Source organism: Aptenodytes patagonicus, chromosome Z, assembly GCF_965638725.1.
Source record: "Aptenodytes patagonicus chromosome Z, bAptPat1.pri.cur, whole genome shotgun sequence".
NCBI lineage: Eukaryota > Metazoa > Chordata > Aves > Sphenisciformes > Spheniscidae > Aptenodytes > Aptenodytes patagonicus.
In genome coordinates, this window is record NC_134982.1 from 3,103,855 (window position 1) to 3,129,027 (window position 25,173).

At 46.9% G+C, this 25,173-nt stretch overlaps 1 protein-coding gene across 2 annotated transcripts in view; it reads left to right on the plus strand.

The window, feature by feature from the left end:
• LOC143173127 (unconventional myosin-Vb-like) overlaps positions 1–25,173 on the plus strand; it is a 153,759-nt gene that overhangs the window by 57,594 nt on the left and 70,992 nt on the right. For both annotated transcript variants that reach the window (XM_076363201.1, XM_076363200.1), the window contains exons 8-14: positions 3,869–3,976; positions 6,079–6,188; positions 7,766–8,031; positions 12,854–12,935; positions 14,501–14,641; positions 22,587–22,709; positions 23,971–24,054. In XM_076363201.1, coding sequence (XP_076219316.1) covers positions 3,869–3,976; positions 6,079–6,188; positions 7,766–8,031; positions 12,854–12,935; positions 14,501–14,641; positions 22,587–22,709; positions 23,971–24,054 — 914 coding nt within the window. The remainder of the gene's footprint in view (positions 1–3,868; positions 3,977–6,078; positions 6,189–7,765; positions 8,032–12,853; positions 12,936–14,500; positions 14,642–22,586; positions 22,710–23,970; positions 24,055–25,173) is intronic.

The following is a 25,173-nucleotide window of genomic DNA, read 5'->3' on the forward strand; positions in this document are numbered from 1 at the left end:
CCAGCTGATGCAGGGAGGTCGTATGCGTAAAGATCTCTCTTTTGAATTAAATGTGAATGTGGGTTGATCTGGCCAGACTCTTGGCAGGAACAGATGTGTCCTTTGAATACATTTTATTTTTTCAATGGTTAACTCCTGGGATGTATCCCGAGTTGGGTTTTTTCCCAGGATTTGCAGCAAAACCTCTGTAAGATGCCTGAATAAGAGGTTTCTCACTTGCAGCAGGGGGTGCAGAGATGTGGTGTAATTCATTTTTGATCTCGAATATTTGCTGTTGCGTAAAGAGAGAAGTGAGGCTTAAAACATGCTTTTAAGGATTTAAAACGGTGAGGAAGGCAGGTTGTGATCCCAATGCAGAGCATCTTGCTGCTGCAGAGTCTCACAGAGGTTTCCATCATGGCTACAGAGGAGCGGCAGATCAAGAGAGAGGCTTTCAGTTTCTGGGTAATTCTGGGCTTGTGTTAATGACTTTTTGGGTCATTGTAGGCACGATGGCCACACTTACCGAGTGCTGGTGCTGAAATGGAAGCACTCCTGTTCTTGTCCTCTTGTCACCAGTAAACGTCAGTGCATTACCCAACTGTAGTCCATACTCTGCCCAGTGACTCCAAACCAGGCAACCACATCCATTAATTTTCTAAGGCATAAGATAACTTCTGAGACTGTCTAGGCGTAACCTTAATGTCTGTCCCAGGACACCTGGGTGGGAGGTGAAGGTTTTGCATGATTCACTGTGCACCAGCCCTAGTGTGAAACGTAGGTCAAGGCTTGTGATGGACCTGGGGCTCCTTTTGGTCTCTAAGGGTCCCAAAATAATGTCCCTCTGACAGTGGCTTCCCAGCTACCATCAAAGAGCCTGTGTTTGGTCCTGTTGCATGCTCACACGACCCCAGAGCACATCTCTCTTGAGCACTTTCAGGAGTTTCTACCATGGGGTTACACGCTTCATTTTTGCAAAGATACCTTGAGTAATGATGTTGTCCGCTGGCATCTTAAAATTCAGAAATAAATTATTTCAACCCAGTCTGGGAGACAAGTTGATATGGGAAACCCTCCGGCTATGAAACCACCTTTCTCTTGGGAACGTGTGGATCAGAGGAAATCTTGGTCCTTTTCAACACGGCTCTCCAAAAGCATCGTCTGTATTTGTGGTGACTGGTAACACTGAAGGCTGAGAGCTCCCTGCTTCTCCGGGTGCATCGTCCAGGACGTCTTTGTGCTGTTTGTGACTGTGGCTCTCGACTTCAGTGTCTCAAGGGAGAATGCGTAATGGCAACAGCTGGCGGCATAGGAGGCGGTGGGTGCCAGGGCCGTTAGCCCCACAAGGAAGCCGCCTTGGGTCGTTTCCACTCAAAATTTTATGTTGTCAGCGCGTGTCAGTCTCCAGCTGCGCTTTTCCGTGGTGCTTGTGCGTTTGCTGTATCAGAGGGTGCGCGGGTATCCATACAGCCTGCTGCTTGTGCATTCGGGTAAAATGCGACAACGGAAAAAGAAGTGATTCTCTCCAAAATTAAAGGTGTGTGTCTTTTGGTGTTTCCTGCACTGTCACCTTGCAATAGCTTAAAAATACCTCCCCGAAATGTTTTGATAGCTGGCAGATGTGGCGCTGTTCGCGCATTCGGTGGGGATGGCTTCTGGGGGACAGGGACGTGGGTGCCGTGAGCTGCTTTTGTTGGGGTGAACCAGGCTCGGCCTTGACCTGTTGAATTGCTAGTGCTGGGCAGCTTTCTGTGAGTGCAGGTGTGCACAATTCACTTATTTTCCTTTCTTTCAAGGGATTTTTTTTCATTACCAGCTTTGCATCAGATTTACTAGCCTGTATCTCAAGATGACTAGTCAAAACTCAAACTTATTTCCTCATGTAAGCTGTACCTTACCTACCCGTCAACCTTTTCTTCCCAAGGCTTATACAAAACAAGGAGTATCTTGATGTAAAAATCCACCTTTTATTAGACAGAAAGCAGGATGTATTTTTTTCCATATCAAAAGTAGGAGCTGTTGCTTCTCCTTTGGGTCTTGCACATACAAAGAATTGTTGTTACTCTCTTTTATATCGCAAAACGCTGGAAAACAAAGAGAGTCTCTAAACTTACGCGAGCCCAGCAGAGCAAACCAGTAAGTGTTGGCTCTTCAGTCAGAGCGATCCTAAAGGCTTGATTTTAAACTAGAAAGAAAATACTTGACTTAAAATGCGGGAGTCGGTGTGCAGCGCAGTGCCTTTCGAAGCGTGGCGTCTAACTTAACGATGCCCGGGGCAATGGTGCAAAGCAGGAATGTGTTTTATTTGTTTGCAGTGGATCAAAGGGTTTCTGTGGTTACTGAAATCATTGCACCCGTATTGAAATATAAATATTGGAGTCAGTTATACCAGAGATGACTCGAGGTAGAAATGGATCCCAACGTGGATGGTTAAAATTGGAGGCTGATGGGGGATGGGGGTTTCTCCTTTGAGGTGTGTTCCGTGGCGCGTGGTGGTAGGGATGTGGTGCTGCGTCCATAGTTAGGGGTTTTCCCAGCAAGGTGGGGCAATCTGGCTGGAGACGGTGTAGCTGAGCGGTGCCCTAACTGACCGGTGCCGTAATCTGCTCTCTGCGTGGTGCAGTGGGTGCCAAACATCCCGGTCCCATCAACTACCGCCAGCCCTGGATGCATCTTGCAGGACGACATGCAGCAACATCAAGCTGTTAATGCGATGTGCTCCGTCCACGGGCTGGGTGAGCTCCTGCTGTGCTGGGGGGACCGGGATGGACGTCGACTCTCTGACCCTAATCAGCATTTTCTGCCCCTTGTTCCTGATGCTCCGGCAACGAGCAGAGTTACCGAAACCTCTGGGTCCCAGGGCTTTGTATGCCAAAAAGAATTAAATGTTTTTCTTACAGCCTGAAAGTACAGCTAGTGCAAAAGCCTGTGGGGGGGCTGGGAAGGGCTGAGGACCTTCTGGTGGCAATGTGAGTCAAAAAAAAGTGCAATTTGCAGTGATTTTAAAGGTTACCAGCAGGCTGGTGTGGAACGCACAGTAGGCTGTTTTTCTCATTATTTTCATGATACTTGGGAAATATGTTTGAGTTTTAAGGATCTTTCTGAGCTTTTCTCCTCCTACCCGGTTTGAAACGAGTTGAAGCTGGTGCTGAGAACCAATTCTGGGTGGGATGGGGAGGCTGTCCACCTCCTGGGTTCCCCCAGCCCTCCTCCGGGCCAAGCCTGCTCCTGCACTGCCAGGACTCAGCCTGGCAGCCTTGGGCACGTATCTTAATGGTTCTGGCCTCAAATAAGCCCTTGTTTTAAGGAAGGGTGGTTGCACGTGAAGCTTTTTAAAGTGAGTATAAATCCTGCGATCTCTTCTTGTTGTATCTGCATTTGAAATGCCTCTCGGTCTCCGTAGGATTTAGCTTTGCTTCGTCCTGAAATAACTTTGCTAAAGCACAGATGCTTAAACGGTGTAATGCTGGCACTGCGAGCGTTTCTCCATTCCCTTTGCTCCCTGGGTTTAAGGCATTATGTGGGAAAGGTGTTAAAATGTCTGAATTGGTCATGGGTATGTAAAACAGGATTAAAAAAAATTGAAAATAGTAACCTCGGTATTTGAAGTAATATGCACCTGTGCAATAGAGCAGTTATTTGAATCCCAAATATACCAGAGCTCTGCCCCGGCTGAACTTGCTTTGCGTGGGGAAGGGGTTTCATCACTGCAAGAAGTAGTTACAGTCACTTATCAAGGTTCTACTTCATCCATTTCTAAGTAAACCATGGTTTAAAGGAGATGGGTGCCCTTCAGAGATGGGCAGGATCGGGGGACGGGGAGCATCCCAGTGCACACTCTGGAAAGCTACTGCTTGCTGATGCATTTCTTCCATTTCTTTTCTCCTAGCATGTGCCGAAGACTTTTTCTACACTTCTCAGGGAGGTGACACGTCTATCGATGGCGTGGACGATGCTGATGACTTTGAGAAAACCAGGCACGCCTTCACCCTGCTTGGTAAGGGGTTGCTCTGCTTGGAGGCTTCCAAGCAGAAGTCTCTTGGAAATGTTTTTCAGTATTTTGCCTGAATTAAATGGCTGTCCTGTAACACTAAGAGGTATAAATCCATCTTCCTATTGACCTACTTGGCTTTACCTTGTTCTTTAGTATGAGCTGCAGAAGTGTTTCTTACAGCTATCTGCAAAGCAGCAGTGAAATGGAGGAGGACACCGAATTTAAGAGAAACCAAAATAAACCATCCTGGAGTCAAAGCTGTGCTGCAGCTTTGACTTGCTATTTTTTTTACCCTATTTACAAGCAGGAAAAGAGCTATTACTCTGCAGTTCAATCTGTATTTGGGTTGAGGGTGATGTCACTTCTCGGACCATCGCAACCACCCGTGCACGCTACGGTTACACGGTGCCATAGCCTGCCTGCAGCAGCGACTGTTTGAAAAGAAAAACAATTTTTGCAGGGGAAAACTTTCCCAGAGTTTATTAATAGTTATCTGAAACCAAGTTTTTAAATCCCGGTAAGTCTCGGTGCCTCTCCATTGCATTGCATGTGTTGGGAGAGGAGCTCGTGATGCAGTTGGCAGCCAGCTGTGAAATCCCCCCGAGCAGCTGTATCGCAGCCACCGCGCTGTGCCGGCAGCGAGCGTGGGGACTCATTTCAGGTGTTAGAACTGTAAACATTTCCCCCATATTTGTCCTCTTTGTGTTTTAGATGGGCTCGATCTCTTTTTCTTTGGGGCGACAGCGGAGTCTTGTCTTTACCCTCCTCTTGTCCGTCTTGTGTGAATTCTAACTGTTAACTGCTCAAAAAAATACGACTCCACTGGTTTCTCCAAACTTGCCCATGGGACTGTAATCCCCAGGGAACTCTCTCCCCATCCCCTCGCCGCGTGTAGTCTCTCTTTGGTCCCCTTCTCTGCCTCCCCAAGCAGACCCCCTGTCTCCTTGCTGGTCCCTGTGAAGAAGCACTGCGCGAGCTTCTTCCCCCGCTGCCAATTTGATGATGTTTTCCTGTTCTTCACATGCTTCCTCTGGCTCTGCCTTTTCTCATTTTCCTTCAGTGTTGCCCAGCTCTGTCTGCTTCTGTTCAGGGCCTGGTGAAATTGCTACTACGCTTTCTAGTCTTGCATTTTTATGTGTAACAAGAAGTCAGATTTATCTGCAAATCCCCACCCTAGCCCCGCTTAACTCTAATTAAGAGTGCCAGGTAACAGCAGAGCATTGCTCCTTTTCGTAACCTTGAAATATTTTTCACTGTGCTGATAACAGAAAAGTCCCGAGAGAGAGAAAGGGAAGCTCTTGATAATTCAAAAACCAGCAGGTGATGTCTCAGACCTTGGGTGGATAATTAGGACACCAGCACTGAACACAGAAGGGGCACAGAAAACCCAGTTGGGATGTAAAAATGCAGGAATTGGCAAGAAAGCTGTGTGCAGGCTGCTGCTGAGCAAAGCTCCTGCTGGGAATGCCTGCAAAAGCCTGCCAGAAAAATATATAAAGCAGTAACATCTTACACCCCCAGCGAAGACCCACAACGTGTAGCTCCTGTTGGGACACTGGGGACCGTGAGACAGAGCTTCACGTCACCTCCCTGGTGACTTGCTGTAGCACCAGTCTGGAGGCGTTGTGCATCATGTGCACGGCTTTAATTTCCTCTTCCGTTTGTGGGACACTGGCAGTAAGTTGTAATTTCTGTGCTTCAGGTGTCAGTGAGATCTCACTGTTGGACTACGTTCGCAGAGAAGCAACTCCTTGTTCTATAAAAGCCGCAGAGCCCCTGTAGCTCTGATCCTGTTTGATCATTGTGGAGTAGCATCCTTGGTTTCGTGCACATTCACGATAGTATTGAACCCATCTGTGACGAAATTGCTTTGATGCAATCATTAGGGGTAAAGAAATAACATGAGGAGCTCCTCTCGCCGTCTCAGCTGTCATTTTTGAGCGATGACTTCACTGAGAGTTTGTGGTGAGTTTACTGGGAGAGGTCTGATAACTCTGAAAACCAACCGCCCGGGAAGGAAATCAAACACCGCAAGCGTTTTCAAATAAACTGAAAATTGCAGCTTGTCTTCTGTTGTGAAAATCAGCTATCAATTGTTCCCGTAGGAGTGAAGGAGTCTCATCAGATGACCATTTTTAGGATAATTGCTGCCATTCTGCACCTAGGGAACTTGGAAATCCAAGCGGAACGAGACGGCGATGCCTGTAGCATATCGGTAGGTCACCAGCAGGAGTGGGGCACGTGGGGAGCTTTGTATGCTCATAAATTGGGCCACGTTGGATGTGTTGAGTTTCGCAGCAGTATCCTTTGGTAGAAAGCCCTTTTCCTCCTGGTTTTCTCTGCTTTTTTTGAAAACGCATCATAATTTCCTGGTTGCTTTGTTTTTCCTGGAAGGTAGTGCATTATTTCTCCTCTCTAGCCAGCCCATAAGCAAGATGATTCGAAGGTCGCTTACCACCTTAAGCCCCAACCCATCTTTAACTCTTCCTGCTTTCTTAAAAGGCTCGGTGCGCAGAGTATTGGGGGAACGGTGACTCCCACCAGCAGAAGGTGTGATGCTCTACAACCGCTTTGCTACAGGCAAAGCCGTGAGGCTGCTGCTTGTAATGTGGCCATCCAGTATTCGAAGGAGCACTGCACAGTTAATTAGCAACAATAAATAAGACTAAAGATGCCTTAGTGGTGGTTTTTCTGCTTCTGTGTTTGTTCAGGGAAGGGAAAAAAGTGATTATATGGAAAATACTGTCCTGTCAATTATCGTTGCATCCCAGACTGGGTCGTTTGTTTCTAATTAAAGTATTAAAATGGGTTCTGCACACATTTTTAGTGGTACCCTTGAGATAACTTTGCGTGCAATTAGTTGGATGCTGGGGGTAATTTGCTTGATATTTGGCAACATGGATATGTAAAAGTGGTCTGCTCTGACAATGTTGAGTTCTGTAATGGAGTTCATGTTGTTTAATTACCTTCAGATGTAATTGCATGGTATTAAATCAACCCTGCTATGACTTTGAATCCATGGTCAAAAAGGTATCAGAGCAGAAAAGCATCCTAGAGGTCTTTTAAAATGCATTTTTCCTTCCATCCCCAAACCCAGCCAGCTTCTATACAAGCACATATCTAACTGGTAACAATTTACTACTTTTAGATATGTATTATTACACTGAGGAAAGGGAAATTGATTGCTCATTGTCAAAAAGGCAGTGCCCGCTATCTTTAGCGTAATAGACTCAGAACTGCCTTGTCTTAGTTTGAGGGGGGAAAAAATACTACGCACTAGAGAAAATGAAGTTCACGTTTCATTTTATTGATTATGCAAAACACAACCCCTTCTGGTAATGCCCGTTTTGCAACTTTGTTATTCAAAATGGGGTTAGTTTGGTGTAATGGCATACCCTAAGCTTTAACTTGAGGCTTAATCAAGGTTGCTCTGAAGGAGCGTGTAGCTGCAGCTCAAGGAGGAGTAAAGCGGAGAGTGCTCTTTCCTGTTGGCAGTCACTGTGGAAATCTGCTCTTCACGAGAATCGAGATCTGAAGGATAGCCAGAGCAAAGCCATAGGGTGTGCCACCGTTCAGAGCTCCGCGTGAGCCGTTTCATCCGTCTCCATGAAGACTAGCGCAACTGGATGAGTGTTTATTGCCTTTGTTTCCTGTCAACTGCAGAGAAACGCAATATTTCCCTAGATAGTTATGAAATGCTGCTAATTTCTTGCACTGATCTGGGAACCCGGTGTTAAAACTCCAGTTTTGGAGTGTCACTAACCTGCTGACTTTGCTTCTCGTTACCCCCAGAGCGAGGATGAGCACTTGAACAACTTCTGTGGCTTGCTGGGCGTTGAGCACAGCCAGATGCAGCACTGGCTTTGCCACTGCAAGCTCGTTACCACGGCCGAGACCTACGTGAAGAACATGTCCGTGCAGCAAGTGGTGAATGCCAGGAACGCTCTGGCCAAGCACATCTACGCCCAGCTCTTCAACTGGATCGTGCAGCACATCAACAAGGCCCTGCACACCACCGTCAAGCAGCACTCCTTCATCGGCGTGCTCGATATCTACGGGTAGGCATGCTTTCTGCTTCTAAGGCTGTTAAATTAGTCCTTTCTAATTTGTCTCCCCCTTCTGGCCATGCACGCTCGACCTTGGCTTGTGGCAGGGTGTGGGAATAATAGAAAGGGATGCCAAAAAGCGCAGTCATGGTGTGTGGTTTGCAGTTTTGAGCCTCCTTTAGATTGTGCAACCCTGACCCCCAAACAGCAGATGGAGATCTGCTTGAGCGCTGGCTTTTGGGAGTTACCTTCTATGCTGTTCCCATTTGGGATTTCTGTCCTGCATGCTGTTTAAAGCATCAAGCTTAAAGATGAGCTTAGGGGTAAGAGTAGATGTGGAGACCAAAGAAGACTGCGTTGGCTCTGCCTGGGGTTGCTGCGGGGTTTGAGGTAACTACTTTGCCTCTTCAGCTGTGAAATCGCTGCTGCAGGGCCCTTGTGCAGCGAGAGCTTTCGGAGGACTTTGGGAACCTGTGGCGGGGCAGGGGGGTAAGGTGCAAAAAGCTGTGGCATAACCGAAGGTAAGGCTTGCAGCCTGCAACCTCAGGGGCAATGAGCTGCTTTAAATTCGGACTGGGTACCGGTTACTGTGTGGTCTGTCATCCTGGCACTTGAGCGCTGGTAGAAGAGGGATGAGAGAGTTGTACGTGAAGAGTTCATTTTAGCTGAAGTGCTGCAAAGAAGCAGAAGATGGAGGAGAAAGGGAGGGGGTTATGTCAGTTGTGGGGTGGAAAAGGAAAGAAGTCTTCTGGGTTTGCTGTTTTCCCCTCCCCTCTTTCAACACCATCCCTTTTTGGTCTCTTTGGGGAGCAAGGACAAGGGAGAAGTGGGACAGCAGTGACCTGCTGTGCTCCCCGTAAAATATTAAAGTACTTGGTTGCTCCTGTTTCGGAGGGGAAGGTGGGATGGCCAAGTTGTAGCTGCTCCAGGAACCAGTCCCTGACCCAGTGCAGTCGCCGTGCTTGCTCAATCCCAAATCTCATGTAAGGGCAGACTCCTCGTAAGGTCTGTCAGATCTAGGTGAACCTGAAGTTCAGAATGAAATCCTGCCAAAGTGGTTCTGGGTCAGCTGCAGAAAGCTTTTATGGCTATTAAACCTACACAGTTACTGGAATTGGATCTTGTGTATAAAACCTCCTGTGGGGTTTCTACAGCTACTGATATTTGGGATGTTGATTTTAACATCCGCTGGACAGCCACGGCAGCAGAAAGGATGCCAGAAGTCAGTGCTGGAGCATCGGCGTAGCCCACTGCCTGCTCAGCTCCATCGGCGGCTGCTGCCACGTGGCAAGGTTTACAGGAACACTTGTACAAGCGTGCTAAGAGTACAGTCCTCTTTGGTTTGGGATTTTAATGGCATGGTTTGAGATGGTGAGTTTGCTGTCAGAGGTTTGCAAGTGTCTGAACTCTCCTTGGTATATAGCGCAGGACCTGGAAGATCTTAAATAACCAGATGGGATTGGCACAGTGTGGTTCGAAGACTGTATGAGATGGAAAAGCTGTTTCCCATCAGTGTCCCTACAAATAGAGATTTCTGCAGGCTGGAATACGATAAATGAAGCTTTGAGATGGAGCTTTGTGGGTGATAGTGGGTCAATGCAGAAAGCTGAACATCTGAGTTGCAAAATCAGACGTCGTCTTTCAGAAATCTGCATAAAAGGAGACTTGAGGATAATGCTCATGAAAGATTAAGATGGGCTTGAAAACCTGTTAGTGTGGAAGAAAAACCTCCCTTAGCTGTAGGTCTCCCGTGTGTCACGTCCAGCGCGTGGGCCAGCTGATGCTTTTACAGCACTGGTGTCACCGCAGAGTACAGCAGATTTTTTTTTTTTTCCCACAGGGACCTGCAGGTCCTATCGAAAGAGGCAGGTTTGCAGGGGACGAGCGTCCGCAATCCGGGCCATAAAACTTGCGTGAGTCTGGTCTCCTAAAGAGACCGTAAATCCCTTTCAGAAGGGGGTATTGCTGTCTAAACGCTGAGTAATTAACAATGCAGGGACTTCAGGTGCTGGCAACCCGAGTCTCTGCAGTCCTTGAAAGTGGTTTGGTTCTCTAAACTCAGGTTATTTGGGAGTTTTAACGCATTCTGCCAAATATTGGAATTTTTTTTTTTTTTTTCCCAAATGTCTGTTGGTTTTCCTTTTCCTCTGGGAGAGGGATTAAGCTTGAAAGGCAGGGAGCCTGCACGCAGCCTCCACCGCACGTCCCTGACATCCCGAGAGCACCTCTGTCCCGGCGCTCCTGGGGGAGAACTGTCCCCATGGGTGGGGTTTCTAGGGATGGGGTCCAAACCGAGGGTGCAGGGGCTGTGGGGTTTTGTTTCCTAATTCTCCAATGCTCGACCCCGCGTCCTTAATCCTCTGTTAGTATTGGGGTGAGAGGGTGCAGCATTAAAAACCTTTATGTATTTATTCAAAGTGCGTCATTTGCTATAGTAGCGATACCGCAGTCCATCTGAAGAGTGGATTCATGTGGCATTCCTGGACTTGGCGGGGACGGCTTGTTTTCCCTCTGTTTGCCGTGTGAAGTCTGAACACCCAGGCGGCCAGCTGTATAAAACTGGTGCTGCAGCGGATTTAGGAGATACCAGTCGTGCAGCAGAACAGGGAACAGGAGAAAAGCCAAAATGCAGCGTTTGTTCCCCAATGTCCGCTCGCAAGAGCTGTCCCCAAGCCGGGATGTGCCTTCCCGGGAGCCACGGTGATGGGCCGGAGTGGTGAATGCGATTTTTTTTTTTTTTTTTTTTTTTTTTTTTGCACCAGGATATAGGCACTGAAATGAATAGAAGCAAAACAGCCATTGGTTTGCTTTTCCCATTAGGGTGTCGTCTTAGTGCAGTCACTTCGTGCGGGCAGGAACTCCTGGCGAGGACTCACGTGGAGCTGGCGACCGAACTGCTCCGTCAGTTAGCAAATTGGGTCGGCAGAGTCCCTTAATTAGCGACTTTTTGAAATCTCCCTTGGAGTTGATGTTGTACAGCTGCTCTGCCCCTGGCCAGCACTCGCTGAGAGGTTCATAAATCACATCTGGTGTCTCTGAAGTGGAAAAAGAGTTTCCACTCCGATATCTTTTCCTCTTGTACCCCTGCTCTCGTTGTGTTTTTCCACCTAGCTCGCCGTGCTTCTCCGTCTCCATTTCAGTTAAATCTTTTCGTGCCCCACTGCTCTGGTCGTGAACCTGCAGGAGTTGGTATTTCCAAGGAGTCCTGGGAAAGTCACGTCCCTTTTTAGTTGCAAGAGCTGACGGTGCTGATCCGCTCGGTGCGACGGCCATGCAACCAAGATCAAGCACGTCAGGAGCTTTTCAAGGACATGTTCATCGCTGAGGCTCTGGCCATGTGTTTAATACAAACATTCGTTGGTCCCAGGCACCAGATTTTGTTGCATTAAAGATTGCAAAGCTCAGTTCCTGGGATGGGGAGGGATTGAGCATCCTCTGCTCGGCATGGGCTGCACTGGCTCTGGGGCAACGCCAGCCCGGGGGGCAGGCAGGGAGAGAACTGGTCCTGGGTTTCCTCGAGGGCTGTGGGGCTGATAAAACCACAAAAGCGGCTCCTTTCTCCCATTTTCCTTTTCCATTGCCTTTTCCTGAGGGCTGAGGCATTTTCTATGGTAATTTCTATTACCACCTGGCAATACCTGGGAAATGAGTGCATCACGTGGATGACAGCCAGGTGGTCCTCAGAAAGTACTAGAAATGCTGATTTTTTTTTTTTTTTTCTTTTTGAGAAAAAGAAAAAGGGCTTCATTTGTTTAGTGCTTTAAGACTGTTCTACCAGCTCCTACGGCACCTATTACCCAAGTGATTATTTCACCGCGCATTTATCATTACGGCAGCTTATTCATTAAGCACAGGGAGCTTTGCCACTTCTTCCCGTAGTTTAATCCTTACAGTCATGTGTCAAAGACTTCTTTTCTCCCTCCTCCAACTGTGCCTTAAAAATAGAAATATAAATAACACAATTCCCCGTGGTAGCTGAAAAATATCCTTTTGTTTTGTTTTTAAGAGCAAGCCTGGCTCCCTCCGCCTGTCCCTGGGCGCCGTGTGCTTCAGCCCCGACCGCCCTGGGGGCTCCGCTGGCTTTCTCCTCCTTGCCTGTAGTTTGTGTTATTAAAACAGCCTATTTTTTCTTTTCTAATTGTGACTAGGAAGCCAGTTTTGAGCTCGGTTTGGAGTTGGCCAGTGGCCCGTGGAGGGGTGGGATAATGTTTCTGCCAGGGGAGCTTCTGAAGCGCTGATGAAGAGGGGGATCACCGAGACCAACACCAAACTCCCTCTAAAGAACATGTTGGGATTGGAGCTGAAACCGTTTCTCCCTCTGCCTCCAAGAACTCGCTCACGTGTATCTCATTTTTGTGCTATCAGGGATGCAATACAGAGGCTATAATTATGAATTTAATACCTTCTTTTTCCGCTCTATTGAATTGCATTAAAAATACCGTGTTGGGTCTTTTAAGGCAGCAGCTACTGTTTCTCCATCCACCTTTGCAGTGAATATACTTGGACTTAATATTTCATAATATTTTTTCCCCCGAGAGAGGCTGTTACATTTCTCGTCTCAGACAGCACTCCTGGCTGATGGGCAGGAAGCTACAGTCGTACCGAATATCTCATTCATGCGTAGTAGAAGAGACCTTCTGAATCCCTTGAGGTGTGGCAAGGAAAGATAGACTTTTCGGGGAATGAGGAATAAAGTGTAGATCTGGGATAGGGGGAATGCGAGGAGACGGTTGAATAACTGGTGTTCCCCGTCACGCAGATGACACCGTTGCAGAGAAAAGTAGATTTTTGAGACGAAGCAACGCTTAATGCTGATTTATTCATTGCTTTGCAGGTTTGAAACTTTTGAAGTGAATAGCTTTGAACAGTTTTGTATCAACTATGCCAATGAAAAGCTCCAGCAGCAGTTCAACTCGGTAAGGTCAGCTTGGAAACGTTCCATAAAACTTAGCAGAAAACGTATCAAGGCGGGATTATTGTATGTCTGGCTTCTGCTTAATGGCATTTACCTGCAGCCTGGCCAGATCGCATGGCCAGCATGAATGTAGTCCTTGGGATACCATCTCTCCCGAGCAACGGTCGTGCATTGCAGTTGCACTAATTATTCCTATCAAGTTGAAAATGTTGCGTGGTTGATTGATAAGCTTGATACTGGAAGCGGGCTTGCAGACGGTTAATGCAAAGGTTCACTGGTGGTTTTGAATAAGTAGGAAGTTTGCCGATTTTTTTTGTTTTTTGGGCGTAGTTTCAATCCTAAACCGAAACCTGGATGGTCTTGGGCCGAGTGCTGATTTCCAGTGTGAGGCAAAGCATGGGTGGAAACCTGCCCATTAAGTGTGGCTTAAACCTCTGCAACGAAAGCTCTGTATTAAATAGCAGGACTGGACACGCTCCCCATTTTTCACTTGGACGTGCCTCATAAAAATCTGAGATTCTTCTATTTTATTAGATACAAGCGCTTGCCTGCACTGGAAATGAAACCAGTAAGGGCTCGTCTTCTGCTTTTGTTGTAAGCAGGGCAAAAATTACTGAGAGTTTCAGGATACGAGGGAAAACTTGTTAAATTTGAGCAGCTGAGTACTGCGGAGTAGTTTGGCACTTTGAGACCGTATCGTATGCGTGGACGTGAACAGTTGCAGCATATCTAACGTATCAGATCAGTGCTGCTAAAAATGAGAAGTAAATTATGGATTGTATTTGCACTATTCATATCTTTCTTAGTATGTCCAGCTATCACTTCTGAAGCTTATAAATTCAAACTCTGAGATGACATGTTTGAAGAGATTTTTAAAAGCTACCTTTGAAGAAAAAAGTGCATTTGAAAATCATTTTTTAATATGCTTAGAGTATCTCAGAAATAGCCAGAGATAATTTATCTGCTTGGGCAGATGTCTGAGATATATAAGCCATGCAAAGATTTTTTTTTTTTTTAAATAAAAATCTACAGTAGAAGTGTTCTTGAGTCAGTTAGATACTGCTGCTGCTATCTCTTCTAGGATGATGGGTGCTCTTTGTGAAGCTCTGCTCACAGATGGGGGCACACGTGCTCAGCCCTGGCTTGGCTCCCAGCTTGTGAACCTGCTGCAGGTCACTAGTTTAATCAGCAGAGCACTAAAGGGGAGAGGGATTTTTCTCAGCCCGAGAGATATATATGTCATTGTCATTTCAATATATGGCTTCCACCTAGATGTAGTGACAGCTTCAGTCACTTTCTAGTGAAAGTCATTTAAAGCCTTTTTTTTTTTTTTCCTGCCCCATGGTTTCCTAGTGTAAAGCTTTTATTTTCCTTGCCAGAAGTGAGATCGCGTAAATAGCAGAGCCCGTACCAAGCTGTACGTGAGGACACCTAAAACTTCTACGGCTTCTGGATGTGCTGAGGGCATACTCTATTCCAGTGGGGATGAGTGGGTGAACGGGGAAGGGGCTGGCGCTGTGCTGGCTGGGGTCACGGTCAGTAACTCTGCTGTTTTTCCACTCTCAGCACGTGTTTAAGCTGGAACAAGAAGAGTACATGAAGGAGGGAATCCCTTGGACTCTCATAGACTTCTACGATAACCAGCCCTGCATAGACCTTATAGAGGCGAAACTTGGTATCTTGGACCTACTGGATGAAGAGTGCAAGGTAAAGAGGGCCACCTACCTTCTCGCTGGCTTTTTTACTTTTATAAAAGGTTAAAGAATGGGCTTTAACCTGTGGTAGCTTGCAAGAGGGCTCCTTTCATATGCATTGCTGGGGTGCTCATGGCTAGGGTAGGCTGTTGGCATTTGCTTTGCTTTAGGACCATTCAGAACCTCCTCGGCAGATGTTTGCTACCAACTTGGGTACCTGGTCTCACCATGTATTGCCAGAGCTCATGTTTCTGGCAAGGCTGTGCATAGGGATAGCCATTGCTTGCAACTTTCTTCAATGTTATCCAGAAGCTGGAGTTCCTCCCTGTCTCAAGCCTTATTTTGTCCCAAGGGAAACCTCAGTCCTCTTGCGATAGCTATTTAGGGTAAAGTCGATTGCATTTAGCGTACAGACTTCAGATGCTGGAATTTGTGCTTCGGTGGCACTTGGCATATAGAAAAAAGCGTGTCTGGGAGGGTCTCCTGTTTGGTTAACCTTGCAGCGTCAAGAGACATCAGCCACATGATGAGGATTTGCTGAAGTCGACGCCAAGCTCTGGCTGACTTCAGGCAGGCCTGGATTTCACACAAGTTTTGCAGAAGACCAAAATTGCATGTCCTTTCTGCATGTCCTTTCTGCTCCTTTGAGATGGAGAAGCAGGAGCCAGGGATGACCTGTAGAAGTGTCTTCGGTTGCGTAGGCTTCTTGTTTAGCCATTCCTTCAGCATTCTTCTGTTGAGGTTTGGAATTGTGTCTTCCCTCAGCTTTTCTGAGTTTTGGGTTTGTGGTTGGTTGGTTTGGTTTTTTATAAACCAAGCTTGTAATGTTGGGAGAGTAGTTTGCTATCTTTTATCATCTGTCTCTCATAACAGCCTAAATTAAATCTTGCTTAAAAAGTTGAGTAGAAATGCCAGAACGGCAACCCTTCATGAGAATCCATAAGAAAGGTTGGCCTCCTTGCTCACTCCCTGTTCAGTCATGAATTATCAAATATATGTAGGAACAAGAAATGTAAGATGGGAGATTTTCTTGGGAAGTTGGGGTGCCTGTTCTGAAGATCTTTGGCGTGAAGAGTAGGTGGAAAGTCCAGAGTCCTTAGGTATGGTCATCTCAACAGGAGAGCTCCGAGTGATGCTGTGATGAAAAGGGCTCCTACGCTGGGCAGAGCGGCTCGTATTCCTTCCAATTCTGGTGTCTGCACAGCAATGATGATGAGGGGAAATACTGGAGAGAGTGTGGTCAGATCAAGGCTGTAAAACATTGTGATACTGAGGATAAAGAAACTTGAGCGCTGCACATGAGTGGTTGTAAGTGACAGTCAGTGGGAGGGTTTTCAGACGCTTTGATACAAAAAAAATCCCTAGCATGCAATAGCTGGAAGTTGAAGTTAGACAGATTCAACCGTGAAATAAGCCTTTTTTAATGCTGAGAACGGCCTGGTGGAAGGGGATGGTGACTGCCTTCCTGCTGGATGTGGCTGCCTTGTGGATCCTCGGACTGGTTTTGCTGTGATGTGATCAACAAGTTGTCTTTGGGAAGAGTTTCCATGGAGACTTGGATATATTCTGTGCCAGGAAATGTCTTACTGATTCTGGAAGGGCTTTGAGGGTTTTGGAACGAGGGCAGGGAAGGGTGAGGCAAGGGGTGGTGGGACAACTGAAGCAGGGAAGGGGCCCTTCATTAGAATAGTCAAAGCGATGAGAAGGACACAATTAATTCTCGTTGGCTCTGTAGGTATGGGACAGATCCAGTGGCCCGAGGGCAGGAGTGTCACGTTGCATCAGAGGGAAAGGTTTTGGATCCGTTATTTAGACTAGTGTCCCTGTTGGGATTTAAGGAGATGTATGACTTGTCTGGAAGCGAGGTGACCTGTCAAGTGGTTGCTCTCCTCCATGTGACAGGGCTGCCTTCCCAGGCACGACGAGGCTGTCCCAACCTGCACGTCCTATGAGCTCAGCCCTCATCTGGGGTACAGACGCTCTGGCTATCTCTTCGTGATGAGCCGGAGTTGGGGCTTTGCCCTTTTCAAATCTGGTCTTGGGAAGACTCCTTAAAAATGAGAAAAAATTAAACTTAATTCGATGCCCTTAAAACAGCATTTTAGCCAGTGCTGGCTCAGAAGGAGGTCAGATTATTTGCTTGATATTCAGCACCATTTCATTTGGTCTCTGCGCTATTAAGCCTGTTAAATTCCTCAGGCTTGAACCGTCTCCTGGGTGTTGTGAAGACCGTAAGGAAAGCTTCCCTCGTGCCATATTGGCTGATAACGCCCTTTGCTCCTCTCTGAAGCGCCTGGCACTGGCTGCTGCTGGTGACATTGCATTAGATGGAGCAATTCCTATGCAACAGCAGGAATATGGCCCACTTTGCTGTAGATCTGCCTGGTACTACTTTTTCCATCCGTGCTTTTTTTGACCAAAAAAATGAAACATGAGCTCTATTCCCCCCCACAACAAATGCCAATTATCTGGGTATTTACCTGTCAGTGGGGAATGCTGTCATTAGTCACAGGCCCTTATTATGGGCCCTCTAATCGGCTCTTTTATAATAACCTGCAAGCGTTCTCCAGCTTTATGAAAATCTCAGCAAAGCCTGTCAAGTGAAAGCACCGGTTTATGGATGAAAACCTTCACCCCCGCATCATCATCAGCAGCGTTTCACCTCTCGGGGAGATCCAGCTGCGGCAGGTGTTGGGACCACAATAGGGTAATTGCAAGTCATCTCGTTAGCACGTACAACAGCGGATAAATATACTCTGGGACTTGAAATGGCATCGAGGGGGTCCTGGCAACATAATGAAACTTTAGTGCAAATGCGGAGCGTTTGTCGCTAACATTCTCGCTTTACAGTATGGATTTTTTTTTTTTTTTTTAATCTTTAATGTGAGGTTGAGGAGGGGGTGGTTGAGTACATGTTGAAGCAGTTCAGCTAACAAAGGTCGTAGACCTTTGGTGCGTAATAAGAGTCTTGTCGCCATTTAGAGAAGAAGGGGACCAGACAGGGTTGAAATGGGGAATCGGCAATGAAAGAGAGGGCTCTCGAATTGAGACTGGAGTTTTAAGGACTAAACCTGTCTCATAAAAGCAAATGATAAAACCCCTAGCCCTGAAAAAAGAGGGCTTTAGGATATGTTTGGTTTTGGGGTATTTTTAAACAGCTTTGAGGTCTTAGGAATTGGAAGCTGTTGTAGAATTATTAAGGTTGGAGGGGGCTTCTGGAGGTCATTTGGTCCAACCTCCAGTTATGTCCCTGGTCTGCCCAGGAAGCCTTATGATCTCCACAGGACTGTGACCTTATGTCCTCTGCTAAGTGACCTCGGAGTCCTCAAAGAGCCTTTTCCCCATTTCCTGCACTGGAGCATCACCTGCCTGGATCTGGAGTTTTAGGACCTCTTTATTTTGCTTTGGCCTAAAAAGATGTCAGAGGAACAGGAAGATTTTATGTCCCATGCACATAAATGGCCTTGGCCAGAAACCAAGGCCACCGCGACAGGCGCAACACTGAAGTGCTGTGGCACAAACTGATGAGCCTGATGAAGAGAAGGGAAAGGGGAGAAGGGCACCCAGGAGAACCTCCCTGCTGGTGAGCTGTGAAATGTGGAGGGAGTCACCATAAAGCCAACAGTGGTGGTGGGAAATAATCTGGGATAAGAGCAGAGCCCTTGAGGAGAGCAAGGAGACCACTGTAGAGCCCATCAGAAGAGACAGCCTTCCCTTCTTAATGCCTGTCTTCTGCAAATCCAGTTGTGGGAAGTTGGGAGGGCATGTGGAAGACTTGCTTGGATGTCTGGGATGGCTTTAGGGTATGGCTGGCCTTGTTGTAGAGGGAATGACTTTGGCAGAGGGGACAGCAGACTTCCTAGGAAGACTTTGAAGGCTCCGTCCCTTTGTGGAGGGAACACGTGAAGAGCAACTTCAGTGCTCTGGAGAGGAGGAGCCAGTTGGGGTTGATTCTTCAAGGGACTTAAATTATCCTCAGAGGAAATTGAAATTCTCTAAGAAATGCAGTGATGTCTCTTTATCAAAGCTGGATGAGGTGTCCTAATTCTCAGGCTGAAACTGCTTGCTCTGTGTGAGTGCTGCATATCTTCCACACGCTTCTCAAGTGTCATTCGGGAGTACAGTCAAGTAGCTGTGGATATCCAGGTTTCTCCGTAAGGTGTCCTGCTGCCTGGCTGCTTTCTTCCTTTTGCCTATGCTCTTGGGATGGGAGTGGGAATGGAAAAATTAATGAAAAAAATTTTCCGTTAGCATGAAGTGCATCTGAAAGGGTTTGATCGAGAACAGGCTGGTTGGCAGGGTTGATATGTTAATCATGGCGTTGTTGTCCAAGGTTTATTATGGATCTTAGTGAAATTTTTTCTGCTGAGGAGCAATGTGACCCTGAGGCTGCCAAAGGGGGATGTGTCTAACCAAACCCACGAGCTCCCTCATGTTCCCAAACTCTCTCGTGGATGCGTTGTGTGTCTTATGGCGTGTTGCCATCGTGTTATTCTGTTAATGTGCCAAATGCATTTTCTAACGCTGTTCAAAAGATGCTCTTTAACCTTTCCTGTGTCCTTCTGTCAAGTGCCAGAAACACTGAAGTCTGCTGCTGGCAGACCAGTTTTCAATCCCGCTTGTCTCTGTGCATCTCTGTGAACTTGGGTATCTGAGCAAATGTGTTTTCCTTGTCTGGATTTGTTAGTTTTTTGAACATCAGAAATCAGCACATCGCCTTCCTGTGCCGCACGTGGTCGTGTCCGGGGGGATTTCTGCTCCACGAGCAGATACGCGGAGGTTGGACCTCTGGGCTTTCCTTTTGGGCAGACCACCTAATATGAATAATCAGAATAACCTCGCCGACGTCACACTGTCAGCTTTTATGACTTTAAAGTTGGGCACATCACTTGCAGTGGAACGTGCCTCTGGAGCACAGAGGGAAGCCCAGGTTCTTTTCAGGCTTTAATATATATTGGAGTGATGAGGAGAAAAGAAATAAAACCCTCTGGGTTTTGGGTTGACTTTTAGATCATTAGGTTTGAATGGACCTTCATTGCTTATCCAGTTAATCGTCCTTCTGTTGGAGGTGATGGTGGAGGGAGTCTCACCCTTTAGTCCAAACAGCTCCAAACATCTCCTCGGCTGTCCGGTGGTTGTGGTGGGTTCTTGAGCCTGGGATGCTTCTGATACGAAAGCAGTGGACTTGAGCCTAGGGGCTGACCCTGGCTGCGCTGGGTAGGTTTGATTTCGGTTGCAGTAGCTCCTGGCAGCTCCGAGGACAGTGTATGGAGATGGGAGGTGACCCTGGCTGGGATTACGCTGCCTGACCAATTTTATGCAGAGTGATGGGCGGAGGGACAGTGAGGACAGACGAGCAGAAGCAATGACCTTGTGAAATTACTGGTCTAAGGTTTTTCCGGTTTAGAGATTTCCATACATTACTTGCAAGGCAGTCGACTTTCCTCTTCCCCGTCCCCTAAAAACGTCTTGCACTGATGAGATAGTCTCTAAATAACTTTCTCACTGGCTCTAAAGGCCTTAAACTGCTAAGCCAATACGAAAAGCTGTTCTAATAGTACAGATAACGGCCCTGCTAGTTTTTATCTCCAGGAGTTGGTCCCTATCAGGTGCTTCTCAGGCAGCTAAAAATACCCAGGCTTCGCAATGATGAGCAGGGAGTGGGGCGGGCACAGCGAAACCCTCTTTCTGGGAGGCAGGAGCAATGCCTTTGAAGTTCGACTCTGAGATAAGCAGGTTTTTCAGCAAAGTGGATGGCCCAAAAGAGAGCTGGTGCAGGATAAATCTGCCCTCTGCGGCATCAGGAGGCTCAGGTGGCTGCAGTGCTTCTGCTCTGCACCCGCAGCTCGGTCCTGAACGGGAGAGACCTAATGATCGGTCCAGAGAGAATGTTTTCATCAGTTATATTTCATATTTATATGTAAAAAAGAAACCCACCTGCATTTATATAACTCCATAGTTGAAATATGCATGTCTATCTTGCATAAATAAAATATGTATATAACTGCATAAATAAATGCCTTTTAATATTTATATATAATCTGTGTTATTTCTGTGTGTATCCATAATTGGCTACGCTTACAATGGTAAAATACAAAATACTTCTGGGGTAGCACGGCTTGCGTGAGTGGCTGCTGCATTTAATTCAGCCGCTTCTTCCAGTTAACGGGGATGGGCCAGGAGCTGCTCGTCCCTGTGTCCAGAACCCTTCTGGCGTGTTTTGGCTTGCTGTTTCAAAGGCTGTTTCAGAGCAGCATAAAGAAATATTCATCATCTGTCTCAAGTTTTCCTTCTTACTGTTTGCTGCCCCTGTTTCCTCTGTCACTTTTCATAGAAAGGTCTGTGTAAAGACCTGACGGATGATCCAGAGCTTTCCCTGACGCTGCACAATTCTTTTGTGGTTTCTAGGCTTTGTCCCGTCTAACTTTAAATATCACCTAACACTTTTCTTCTGACTTTTCTCTTTTTCTAACCTAAATAATCCGGTCAGCCATTTTTTTGTTAAAAATTTATGTGTGTGTACATATGTGCAACCATTGCCGTCCTGTTGGCAGTGATGGAGGGTCCACCAGCCCACGCCTTTCCCATCCCTGCCGGGCAGGCAGGAGGGATGGGGATGAACCCCATCAGCTGTGGTCCCCGGCCCTCGAGTGCAACAACTTCACTCCTTGTTTCCTTTGATTTTCCAGAATTTTGCTTTGTGACAAACTTGTTGCGCTGGAGAAGTATAAAATAACAAATACTTACAGCCATCCTGCTTTCCTCAAATGTCCTTATGTTTTTTGGAAAGCTTTGGGGGTTTTGGCTGGTTAGCAGAGAGGGACCTAAACATATCCTAAAAAATTGAGCCTTTATGGGAATTGTAACCATGAGGGTATCAGAAGTTACAATATATTGTCATATGCTGCTATACAGCTATATGTGCTTACAAAGGAATAAAACAAAACCAGTATTTTTTTCCCTGATCTTGGCAATATATCACATTAACTTAAGCCTACGATGATTTAGTGGGTAAAAATTGCAGGTGCTGGGTCGGAAGGTGAGCTCAACCCCTCCTTGTAACTGCTGATTTGTGAAAAGTAGCCCATTCCCTTGCTGCACAGGTAGCGCTGTGAGGTTTTTTTTCAGTCGTTGCAGTTGTTTAGGATTTCTCCATTCTCTGCCCCATCCTACCAAAGCAGTATCTTGGGCAACGCTTGATATCTTGGTGTACCATGGCTGAATCCTTTCAAGGGCAGGTCCACGTAAGACTTGCACCCTGATTTCGGTGGAAATAGGATGCAGAAGGAGGGTTCGGCATCCAGGAGATTCATGGCACCAGCGGGTTGGATGCGTGGGAGGGGGACACCGGGAATCGTTCGACTGCAGTAGGACAGGTATACGGGTCTGAAGTCTCAACCCTGTGTGCGATTGGGGTTAATGCATCCTGTGTTTGGGATCCAAGTGACCCCACCCCAAGCCTGCTGAGAGGCAGAGGTTTCTTAAGAACTATCATTCTATTGCTATTTTAATATTTTAAAATTATCATTTTATTGTCGTTATTATTTTAAATTAAATAGAACCTCTTGATTGTTGTCTCAGGTGGCGGTATGTGAAACTATTTGGTCACCAAAAACTGCATTAAAAAAGTAACGTTGGTGCCTGTGCAATTACTGTAACTTAAGTGCAAAAATACTTCTTCAATTAAATTTTTTTTTTTTCCTGCAAGTTCTGGCTGTTGGAGCAGAACAAGCGTTTGGGTGTTTTTCATTGGAAATGAAATCTTAGTGTGTTTGTCAAGAATACACTCGAAAATAAAATAGCACACGCTCCCAGAACTGGGAGTTGGACTTTTTCTCAAATATTCCTGTAGCCCATGTGGATTACAGGAAGCCCACAAGGAGGGTTCCTCCGAAACCTCCCCCAACCTCCTTTGCATGCCTGACCATGACTTTTTGGGCCGTTTTCTCCCCATCCAGGTTCCCAAAGGCACTGACCAGAACTGGGCGCAGAAGCTGTACGACCGGCACGCCAGCAGCCAGCACTTCCAGAAGCCTCGCATGTCCAACACCTCCTTCATCATCCTGCACTTCGCCGATAAGGTAACCGGGCGCCCGTTGCGTGCGCTGGGACTTGAACGCAGGAATGGGAAACGCGTGGAGGGGAAAAAAGAGCCGCATGAAGGAAAATTAGTTCATAGCGCCGGTGAGCTGCTTTTCGGTGATAGGGGTGCCTGATTGGCGGTAATCTCGGTTCGGTGCTCAAATCTAGATCAGCTGGGAGGACTTCAGCCTCCGAAGTATTGCACTAAGCTTTAAATAGTTGTGCTTTCTAGAGGAGAGAAAAATTTCTCAAAGCTGCGGCAAAATGAATTTCTGTAAGGGCAGCTTGACTGAAAATGTACTGGAAAAGGGAATTATTTTTGAAGAGCAGGAGCTGCGAGCATCAGCAAGGCACAGTGGGGAGGAGTGCGTGAGAGGTGACCCTGGGCTGATCCCACCCTTCTGAGGGAGAAGATGCCAACTGTGGGACGCTAAATCCCAGTGTCTGGTGCTGTAGGGTCTTGTCCATGGGCTGCAGCTTCATTGAAACCCTGATGTGACAGGCATCACTCACAGCAAAGAAGAATCTTAAAAGCTTGCAGTTATCCAAAACACACATTTGTTAGAAAGGAAAACGTAATGCCAACCTGGGGACGTGTCTGAGGAGCCAGGCAACGTGCAGGTGCTGTGATCCCATACAGGCGCTTCTCCTAACCAGGTTTGCCCTGGGTGCAAGCGGCACTTTTCATGCCAAAGGTTGATACTCACCTTTTCTTAGGCTCATGATTTTGCACATGTATCCCTCACAAATTATATTCCTTTGCAAGCTTTGCCTTTTGTGATCAGTTATTTCAGCCAACTTCAGATATAGAAAATAAAATTTTCATCTGTCCTCTCAAAAGCCTTCCTTTGCACCTCGACTCTCTGCCACAAGAGACCTGCAAGACAAGAGACGTAGTCAGGAGATCTTTTGAGGTTTATTGATTAGTTTACAAGGAGTTCAGGAGAGAACAAAATAGCATGTAGAGGAACTGATGATCCTTGCATTTTTTACCCCTGGTTTCCATGGAAGTGCGGTTGGGTCCCATACAGAGCAGTTCAATGACTGAGAAACACTGTAGGTTTGTGTTAAGGATTTTGCTTTCATTCAGATTCACTTTCTTTGATAAAAAGTGACCTTGAAATTTCAGTTGTTGCCCCCACTTCTCCCTCTCAGGTTTTTAAGGTGAGTTCCAACAGTTAGGGGAGCGGTGGGACGCAGCACCTTGTCCCTGTGCGGTTGGACTTTACCCTTTGGGTTTCTTCCTTTGCCTCCTGCTAGGTGGAGTACCAGAGTGAGGGATTTCTGGAGAAGAACAGGGACACCGTGTACGAGGAACAGATCAACATCCTGAAAGCCAGCAAGGTAAAAGCAGCGAGGCGGGAGATAATCAGCACCGCTGCTTTCCAAAGTGTGAGCTTCATGCTTGCGTTCCTGGTCGTGTATGCAAAAATGGTTGGAGGCACCTACATGAACAGCAGCAAAAAAGGCAAATAAATGGGGTGTGGAGGGAGGGAATAAGGGAGGGGAGAGGAGGGACGAGGCTGCTGGGGGCTATGGTTGCACCCAGGTGTGGATGTGCGTGGTCCTCTGCTGTCCTCCACCCTGGTGTCGGTGTCCCGTTGAGGTGCATCAGAAAAATCCTTTCAAACCTGCTGATCCTCTTCTTTTTTTGGTCATGAGCAAAAACCAGGAACAGCCAGTTATGGGGCAGTGTAAATCCCACTTAAACTCTTGCTCACAGCTTCCCACCCATCACCCGGCACCGAAGGTGTTGTCAAAAGCGTGTGGAGCCACAGGTGATCCTGGGATTAAAAGCCAGGTCAGCAGTGTGGTTTGTATATTGTGGGTAGCGTTGCTGACCGTACCACCCTTCTGTATGAAAATGGCTGTTCCCCTTAGCTGTAGTCCATCATACTTGGCCTTGCAACTTTTAATGACTTTAATAATTACTATGCAAAAACTAGGGTTAATATACAATGCTGGAAATCTAACGCAAACTCTGAGACGTCCCAGCTGCCGTAGAGCTATTTTACACTGCTGCCAATATGTAACATTAGCAAATTAACACATGTTGATGATCACGCTTGCTTTCGCTCCTGTATGACAAGGTTTTGTGCCATGTACCTTTCCTCTCCTGAGTATTGTAAGAACGACTTGTCAGCACCTCATTGCATCAGTGCCAACAGAGGCGTATTGACTGACCTCGGATACCAAGTCTCCTGGTAAAGAGCTTTTTGGCACCTGTGGTTTAAAGTCTCCGTTAGTCCCGAGGGCTGTGAACTCGGTGGGCTGTTGGAAGGAGAAAAGCAGTAGCTGTGGGGCTCTGCAGGCTTCGGCGTGGGTTGTGCCTGCGGTAAATGCGCACTTGTCAAGTGGGCTTTGAGTTGGAGACTTCCCACTTGCATGTGTGAACTGAGCTGGCTTTATACAGGCTGTTCTCCATGAGCATGCATCTGCACTTGGGTGGGTTGGGTTAAAAGT